Genomic DNA, 9,783 nt, shown 5'->3' with positions numbered 1-9,783 from the left:
CAGGAGCTGCTCCTGCTCCCAAAAACAGACGAATAGCTCAGTTTCACTTCTCACTTTAATCTACAAGGCAACCTAAGCAGTTTTCCTACATCTGTCATGAATATGAGTGCCACTCTTGCATAAAGTGTTATATCCCCACTCATAAGACTAAAAGCCACAACTATATGGCAATGTCCTCTCATACCAATTGTAAAATATGCCCCAAAAGCAGATGTAAACATAATCAAGATTTGAAGGAGAGCAGGCAAGAAAAGGGTTTATATCAGGGGTCACCAACCTTTCGGACCTCAGGGACCACAAAATTCATAATTTTAAATCCCGCGGATGACTGGGTGGGCGTGGCTAGGTGATAATGTGACTTGGTGGGCATCGCCAACTCGATGTCACTCATGTCAAGGGGTGCTTCACTGGCTTCTACACACCCCTCCCCTGCCAGGCACCACGAGAAAGAGTTGGCAAAACAGCTGGCTTAGTTCAAATTGGATCTGACAGAGAAGGAGGCTCAGCAGAAGCACCTCACTGAGGACTATGAGCATAGGCTTTCCAAGTAGAGGGAAGACCTGCGGGAGTGCAAGACCAGGTACCAGTACCTGGAGGCTCAGCGGGCTGAGATGGTCAGCCAGTTCCAGGCCATGATGCAGTCCCACTGGAATGAGGCCCTCTGGCTCTTCACCACCAGTGGCACTTTCCTCCAGCCTTTGCCCAAAGCCCCACACCAGGAGGCTGAAGCAGACCCTAAGTCGGAATTTCTGCCCCCCTCCGATCTGCACAAAAAGACACAGAAGGGGGAGACTCTCTGCAGCAACACAAACATTCCTTGTACGTAACTGGCCCAGGGGCCGTAGTTTGAGGATCCTTGATTTAGTGCAATATAAAAAAATGGAAATAATTTTTCTGTGGACCACCAAAATTTTCTCACGCACCACCAGTTGGTGACCACCGGTTTATATGACAGAAACCAGCCAGTTCCATTTTTGTTTTTGACAATTCAAACATTTGTATCCCTATGGAGAGTGGCAGATTATCTGATTATTTAAGGAGGTAGCTTATTATAGAATGAGAATGGAATTTAGGTGGCCAGTACAGTATAGGCCTGTGATGGCGAACCTATGGCACGCGTGCCACAGATGGCACGCGGAGCCATATTGGTGGGCACGCAAGCTGAGCATGCGCCAGCCAGCTGATTTTCAGGCCTTCCGGGCCCACCAGAAGTCGGAAAACATGCTGTTTCTGGCCTCTGGAGGGTCTCCGGGGTGGGTGGGTGAGGAAGGCTGATGTGATCAGTGGTGGGATTCAAATAATTTAACCAGTTCTCTGCCCTAATGATCGGCTGGGTGGGCTTGGCCATGGTGGGCATGGCCAGGGGGTGTGACAGGCAGTACTCTGCCTCCTGCACCCCCCTGGGGAGAAAAACGGGCCACGGGAGGGATATCCCCCCGTGCCGTTTTGGGCCTAGGTAGTCTCCCTGAAACCTCCTGGGTGCAAAAATGGGCCATGGGGGGGCACGCTGCACCCCATTTTGGGCTTAGTGGGCCTCCCTGCACTTACCTGGGAGCCAAAATGGGGCAGTTGGGGACTCCTGGAAGGGGCAGGATGGGGAGAGGGGGGGCCAGCCAGCAATTTAACTACCGGTTCACCCGAACCGGCCTAAACCAGTTGAATCCCACCACTGAATGTGATGGCTTATTAGAAAAGATAGCGAGAAAAAGGAAGAAAGAAAGAAGTTGTAACTTGCACAGAAAACCAAAGGGATCCAGTAATCATGTGCCTGTACATGGATGTACATTATTACTATTAATTACATCCATAAAACATTGCATTTAGGTCCACAACTGGATTGTCCTCATACCTTGTCCTTTGCTGTTCTTCTATGTGAGATTTTTTAAAGTTGCAGTCTGTGATTTGAATGTTATTTTCCCATTATCTCACTTAAACCTTTAAATGCAACTGCTTAAAGCTGGAGAGGGTTGTTACTTATTCTCCTTTCCTTTTTTTAAAATGACTAAGTCTATTTCTTGTGAAATTGGTCTATGAATCCATCCAAGAAGTTGCTCAGGAGGAGCCCCATAGCCTTAGCTGTCTGCACTGTCTACAGTATGTCAGCAGGTGGCAGCATAAGGAAGGTGCATAGACTGTGTGTGTGCCTTCTCTTACATGCCGTGACAAGGAAGAAGTGCTAAGCAAGGCACTCCCTAAAAAAGGCTACTAAGCCACAACGTGGAATTAGTATGTGTCAATCCAAAGACTTCTGGGAAAGAAAGATTGGGGCTTCCAACCTTGCATTCTCCAAATTCAGCTCTGCACTAGAATCTGCTGACCCAAACATCTATCAACCCCAGCTTTTAGATATCAGGTCCAACATATGAGGATAAATGAAATCTATGACCCAAAATCTTTTATCACAATTGCAGGCAACAATTATATTATCCAAATCTTGCATAGGGAGCACTTATATTACATTAAAATACACACATCATCATCCTTTTACATACTGAATGGACTTTTTCCTCCCAATTTATCATATATATGGTATATTTGACATTTCCTACTACAGAAGCAGTCTTTGTTCTTTCTCCGTTTAGAGTAATGAAGTGTCCAATATTTTTGCAAATAAGCTCTCAGGTAATTTTAGGATATCTGCCAGTAGTCATTCCCCTAAGTCCTTCATTGGTCATGAAGCAAATTCTTCATGAGGCATGATAGTACATCCCAGGTTCATAGTTCAACAAGAGGCTGACTTCGTCATGAGAACTTTGATTTCAATATGATTCAAGCCAACAACTTTTTGTCTTTCGATCTTAGGTAGTAAGGAAGAGCTCAAGACTTGGCCACAGCAAGGCACATCAACAAATATAGCTGAGACTTGTTTTTCTATTGTATTTTAACCTTATGGCTGTGCAAAAAAGGAAATGGTGCCTGGGGAAATGCCAATTAATGCTATCTGAGACTTGGATTCCAATATAATGCAGACATCACACACAAAGCAAGGATCAGAAATCCAGAGCCAAGCCAAGTGGCTGCTATTTCTTCATGCCAAGTAGTACAGATGCCTTTACTTTACAGAACTTTAGCTCTTTACTTTAGCTCTTTATCACTTTTCTTCCCTTGAAGGAAATCCCATATCACTTGATTGACCTTTTCAGGCTGCTCCTCAGGTAGCCAATGGCTCGCGTCTGGGAAGTAATGTATGTGATAGCTGCCTTGGAGATAGGGCAGTATCTGATTCACCAGCCCTTCTTCCATGTATGCATCCTTCTGCCCCCAGAGCAGCAGAGTGGGCACCAAAATATCTTTGTGCTTTGGTGGTATCCAGCTGTAAAGGCAGACACATGTTGATAACCATTAAAACGAGCCCTGGGTAATTAATAGCTTGCTGCTTTTACATGCTAAAATGCGTTTACATGCTTCCCCCCCCCTCTCCCCCAGGTTTCATGCACACCAATCACTAAGAAGAAGCTAGGAGGATTTGTTAAAGACAGCATGTTCATATTTTAGCATCACAAATGAAAGGAAATATACATGTCCCAGGATAATGTTGTAGGATCCAATCTAGGTCGGTCACTGGGACTAGAGGTTTAGTCTTCTGAGCTTTTGGACTTGTGCTGGAGCCCATCCTCAGGAAAATTCTCTCTCACCAGAATGTGTATTTTAGCAGCAGTCTACCACCCAATATCTCCCAATTTTACTACAAATAAAGATCTGTCAGACTGCCTTTCAAAAAACTTGCAGGATTTTCTCAAATCTTTGGCCTGACATATTAAAAGAAATTGGGCTTCAGTTCAGACAATCCCAAGGGAAGGAAGAAATGCTGATACTACCCAAGACCAGAGCCCAGGTGGAGTGTTCTCCCACCTGAGAATATTCCTGTAGTAGTTAATTGGTGGAGTTAAGGCATTAGGCCTTGAGAAATTATACAGAGTAAGGCTGTAATTCCTCTGCTGTGAATCAACATTCTGGATTCTTGTCTTCTTGCTTGTTATTCCCTCTTTTATTATCTAGCAATAAGACAAAACATGTAGATACGGGTTAGACACATATCCCTCTTGTATAACACCAGGGCTTTTGAGACAGAGCAAACTATTGAAAATGCTTATGAGAGTTTAAACATTTATGTATAATTATAGCCCCTTTTTCTTTCTTCAAGGAGTGTATGTAGCATTTGCACATCCATTTGTCCTATGAGGTAGTTTAACTGAGAGACAGTGACTGCTCCAAAGTGAGCTTCTGTGACTGAAGATACTTTAGATCTGAACCTGGGACTTCCTGCAGCCCTAGTCTAACATCTTCATGATTAACACCCCACCGGATCTCTTGAAGAAATATGAAGATGAACTGGTGTGTTCATCTTCCTGGATTCTGGTGTAAAGGGACTGGATACCTGACAAAGTTGCTTCACTGTTTTGTCTCTGTGACTTCATCCAGAAGTATGGATGCGTTGGCTGCAATTAAAGATTTCTTAACACTCAATAAAGCATGGAAAGAATGCAGAGCCTTGCTTCTAGAACTGTTCTAAGCATTCTACCTACAGCAGCCACAGGCTTCCATGAAACAAAACTACGTTACAGCTGTTATCTGCATTTCTGTCTTCCCCACCTTGTACTACCTATATGTGTCTGTACACTGGGAAGCACAGAGCAAGCTATATATATACTCTTTAATGGGTTGCATGACCAGCAAAGATCAGTCAAGGGGGTATAGCATGGAGCAATGAACAGAATGGGGGTATTTTTTTTTTTCTACAGCTGGATCAGCCCCATTTTTGAACTCAAACTTCCTTTTGCCAGTTTCTCCCTCTTTTTGTCCCCACTCAACCTGGTCCCATCCTGTTCAGTTTCTAGAGACATCCTGTTGACAGATGGACAGGCAGGCTCCTCTACATAGCTTCTTCCCAACATTCTTTTGGGTTGGAAAGACTACCGAGAATCAGAGCAACACAGCTCTAGGGAGAAAGGCAGGAAAATACACAGCAGACTCCTCCTTCTCTTTCTAAACATATCAGAATCTCAGCATTTCATAACATCTTTCAGGTAATTTTCAGGTACTTAGAGCTGTTCTTTGTTTATCCCCAAAGTCCTTCATGAAACAAATTCACCTTTGCCTCACATTCCATGGGGTTCTTTTACCACTGAAAAAATCCTCTCTTCACTCCAGTCTTGTCTGTTCTGTGGAGACAAACTGAAAAAAATGGAACAGCTTCACAGGAAGCACCATGGAGGGAAAGAATCTGATTGTTTAAAAAAGAAAAACAGACAGCATCAAAGGGTTCAGATAAAACCAGGAAACCTGGCAGAGAGACCAAAGAAGAAAACCAGCACCAATGCAGTATGACAAATCCAGGCTTAGAGAAATTAGCCATAGTTCCTCCCAGGAATTAATATGTTTAATTTAAGCTTACTCTCCTAAAGCAAGAGATTACAAATTTTCAGGCTATTCCATAATCTTTACTCACATGGAAGTCATCCAAGGAGCAGAACCATTCCGGTATCTTTGGTAGTTGGAACAGGAATATGTACATGGATTTAATAATTTGGGTGAGATTTTTGGGGAAATACTCTGCAAGATTGAAAAGGAAAATAAACTGAGGTAAACAAGCAATGCTTAATATATATGAAACATCTAAAAAAGGCCACCTTGAAGAGCTAAGAAGCCTCACTGAGGTTATTTAAGCTAATTTTCAGATTACGTTTCTCTTGACGCCCTCTTGAGAGAAACATTTTTAAAATAGTTCGAAAATTCACATATTCAGTTTGGATTTCTATTCCTAGCATTTGGATCAACTGCCAGCCCAAGCAAGGGAAACAACTGATATTTTACATGAATTCTGGGCCAATGTGCGATGCAATTAAAGCTTCCATCAAGACCAAGAACCCTTTTTTCATGCCCAGCAACACAACTCGATGTTGAAGAAGAATAGGTCACTTTAAAGAGTAATATAGCAGGGCTATATTACACCCACAGGGTCAGGATTTTTATCCTTTTTTGGTGGATTGTTCTCTTTTTTGGTACAGAAGAATTTTCATCATTTTAAACAGACCCATCCTATTTTAGGGCTTATTCTATAAAAACCCATTGCTGGAGATGAAAGTCAGCAAGAAGAAAGTGGGAAAGAAGTCAAAACTTCCTCCCTCTTCTTACTCCAAGTTCTTTACCAAGAAAGATTGGCATTCCTGAATGTGAAGGCATTGCTATTTGGCCTCCAATTCATTTCCCCTTGGCATTTATTCTAATTCTAAACAGGGTTTAGCATTGTCTCAAATCCCTCATGCCCAGTTACTGAATTCAAGTGCTGCCAACATGAACCAATATTTGCATCTGTAGGTGCCTACTGTCTCCTTTACTCTGAGCCACAGCTACTTTCTCACATGTAAATGTGCCACACTCATCCTATGCATTTTTAGTAACTTGGACCAGAAACCTATCTAGAAATGACAAACAGATTGGTCTGGGCTCTCAGGTTGCCCAGCTCTAGCTTACTGAGATAGAATACCTGATTCAGAAAAGGCCTCCTTCCTCTATAAATACTCATGCTGTGGAATAGTCCAGCCAGATCCCAAAACCACTCACTCTACAATTTCAATGGCCACTGAACCCTGAATAAGGAATCCCTTATGGTGAGCCCAAAGACACAGAAGAAGATTAGCCTTACCGAAGAGAACATGTGCTGGAATACCATTCATAAAAATCAGCTTCTCCACCATGCTAGGATAATTGGCTGCAAATTCACACGCAATTGCTGCTCCCCAGTTATGACCTACCAGGATGCACTTGGGATCCCCTAAAGAACAAAAGAGAAAAACTTCCAGGAGGAAAGAAAGCCTGAACAAGTATCTTGTCCATCAATTCAGTCAGTCACAAAAAGCTCCCTGAAGTATTTTTGAAATATTTTTGAAACATTAGCCAGGTAAGCAACATCAAGTGTGCCCTTCCCACTCCCACTCCTCCCACACCCAAGAACAGGGAGCTATTATAGCCACTATTATAGCAGATCAGATTCTCCAATGGGGGGGGAAAAAAACCCTTCTTCTTGAACTCACCATCTTTTTCACTGGAGCCCAGGGCTTCGATGACATCTTGTATGTCTTCCAGAATAATATCCCTTTGATAGCACTCCCAAGCCAGTGGTGCATCAGAAAGGCCATAGCCTTTCATATCAAGTGCCACCACCTTAAAGGCTTGGCTGAACTCCTTCAGTTGATGGCGCCATAAAAACCTGTGCAATATATACCCAAACCACACAGAGGTAAGGAAAAAGGACAGGGAAAGGCTCCCTCGCCATCACGTATTTTCTTAGCATAAGTTGATGTCATTCATATTGACCTCCCAGTTCACTTGATTAGGAGTCATTATATTCCACCGGGCATATATTCCATGTTCTACAACTACCACACCAAAGCAAGACTTACCAGTTCTGGGGAAATCCATGCAAAAAAAGCATCAGGCAGGCCCCTTCTTTGCCAGCTGTAACGTAGTGGAGGCGTATCCCTGACTTCTCAAATGTGCCAAGACAGAGAAAGAAGTAAATAACACACTGTTATGCAAGGATCATGTGATAAAACACATTTTGCCTGCAGAGATTTGAAACTGGGTAAGAAGTGATGACAAACTCCTCTTCCTGCATTCTAGAAAGCAGCTGCCATTCAGAACAGAAATTATTATGCTAAACAGGCCGGTAATCAAGGCTTATGATATGCTCCTCCCAGCCTTTAAATATAGTTCTTAGCACTATGCTCCAAGACCTTATCTTCACATCTGAAGTGAACTTTAATTAATGTGATCTCAGTATGGAACTCTACTTTTACTTAAGCAGGCTCACCTTGAGGATCAGATACTTGTGTTCACCATAACAGGAATCAGTCAGGATCTTCGGTGGGAGCCTCTCAGTTTTCTGGAACACCCGACATGGGCCCTTAGTAAGTATCAGCCTGAACACCCACACGGAGTAGAAAAGAGCAGCAATATAACCAGCACCATACAAGGTCAACTGCATCACAATGTTGGAGGCCTTCAGCATTATGCGAGTGGGCACCAGTAAGGAGCGATAGAGAGATACCATTTTTTGGGTGTAATCCTGGGCAAAAGGGAAGATTTTTTTTCTTTTAGGTATTTTAGTTAAAACGGCACAGTTTTAATTCCAAATAGCATTAGACACCAACAAATACTTCAAGCTACAGCAATTGCAACAACTCTCAGAGAAAAGGGGATTCCTGTTTTCCTGTGGCTAGGATGTGCAGGGTGCAGAAACAACTGCGGAATAGAAAACAAAAATCCATATCCAGACTCACCCTGAGCCACAAAGTAGTAAAATCCCAACCTGTCCTTTGAATGCTATGCAGCTTCATAAAGGGCAGCCAGGATAATAAGAATATACTTTAGATAAATTTACAGATAAAACCTCGAAGATGGAATAGGAAGCATCACCTGGTTGGCAGGAGAAGTACATTCACATTAATTGACATTTTCCACAAGGACTATATAGCTGCTGACTTTCAGAAAAGGGGAGAGTGGGCAAATTTAAAAGTTAATAACATTTCCATTTAGGTTTTGCAGAATGACATCTCTTATTCAACTTTGCAAAAGCTTTCGCGCTTTCCTACTATATATATATATACACATTTGTAATATAAATATTATATTTAATATATGTAATATGTATATGTATAATATATAATATTTATATGTAATATAAATATAATATAAATATATATTGTTTTCCTCCTCCACCTCGAAACGATCTTTGCCGGGATTGTTTCTCTCAACCCCTTACCCACAAGGGTAAAACCATGGTTTCCCCGGGGAGCGAAATCCACAGCACCGGTTGCACTCACACAAACCCCGACGTTAAAACGCGATGGGCTACATGGGGGGGGTCCGCGTGTCGCCCAGACTGCCGAATGCCAGCCAGCGTGAAAGAGTGTGGGAGCCTGGCACGGCCCGACCCAATCTACGAGACAGTTACCCGCACAAACCGCAACAGCGCTCAAATGCCCAAAGCTCCGACGTCGCCCCAAATCCCAGCTCCGACCTTCGGAGAAACGGAAGCGCCGCGTTTCCTCCGTTTAAAGCCAACTTCGCAGCTCCGCCCCACCAAGCGAAGGCTGCCGCTGTTGCTGCGCGCTGGCGAGGGCGGGGAGAGCGCCCACCGGCGGGCATCCTCCGCCGCCGACACAGGCTCCGCCCGGCCGCCGCCGAAGTTGGCAAAGGCAGCGAGTTGGTCGCTGCTCCGGGGAAGATCGGAGATGGCGGCCGGGCCTGGATCTCGTCTCCAGAGCCCAACTGGGGGTGGAATGGAGGGGCTCGGCTGCTACAAGAAGCCAGAGATCGGAGCGAGAAGCGGTTGTTGTTTTTTAAAGCCGCAGGCTCGCCCTTCCAAGAGCCTCAGGAAGGCCCGGCTTCGAAGTTCAACTAACGCAGCTGATGTAGTCGAGCCTCTGGCATGCTGGGCGGCCGAGGCCTGTTTATTTTCGAAAGGGCAGCAAGCCGAGCAGAGCTAGACCTGCTGCCGGTAGTTAAGTGGGCCCCGGTTTGCGAACGCCAGCTTGCATAGCAGAGTAGACGGGGAAGCCTCCAGGAGAAGACAGCGGCAAACTGCAAAGGAGTCGAAGGGCGCTGGCAGGTGACTTTTTGGGCCCTCTGGCTCCATTTTCTTAACAGTGACTGCAGAGCAAGATGCGGCTTGGGAGATGCCCGTGACATTAAGGGGCTTCCAAAGGCTCCCCCTCTCCGCTTAAACGGGAGAGCCGCTCCAGAGATTTCCCCTGCCGACCTCCGCACCCACCCCGTGTA

At 44.4% G+C, this 9,783-nt stretch overlaps 1 protein-coding gene across 2 annotated transcripts; it reads right to left on the bottom strand.

Annotated features, from left to right (window-relative positions):
- Nucleotides 1–2,394: 2,394 nt before the first annotated feature.
- EPHX3 (epoxide hydrolase 3) lies at nt 2,395–9,694 on the bottom strand. 2 transcript variants are annotated; one of them, XM_034407584.3, is made up of 8 exons: nt 8,957–9,694; nt 7,814–8,068; nt 7,404–7,486; nt 7,035–7,210; nt 6,647–6,775; nt 5,450–5,553; nt 3,853–3,995; nt 2,395–3,313 (listed from the first exon to the last, which is right to left on the bottom strand). In XM_034407584.3, the coding sequence occupies exons 2-8, from the start codon at nt 8,051–8,053 to the stop codon at nt 3,076–3,078; spliced, it is 1,113 nt and encodes a 370-aa protein (XP_034263475.1). In that variant the 5' UTR covers nt 8,054–8,068; nt 8,957–9,694; the 3' UTR covers nt 2,395–3,075. The 2 variants fall into 2 exon arrangements, with proteins under 2 accessions (XP_034263475.1, XP_034263482.1); XM_034407591.3 differs by having other exon boundaries at nt 8,826–9,056.
- Nucleotides 9,695–9,783: the final 89 nt, after the last annotated feature.

This window comes from Pantherophis guttatus, chromosome 2, assembly GCF_059756535.1.
Source record: "Pantherophis guttatus breed Tessera chromosome 2, ASM5975653v1, whole genome shotgun sequence".
NCBI lineage: Eukaryota > Metazoa > Chordata > Lepidosauria > Squamata > Colubridae > Pantherophis > Pantherophis guttatus.
Note: the sequence above shows the minus strand (reverse complement) of the source record. Positions and strands in the feature narration are given on the sequence as shown.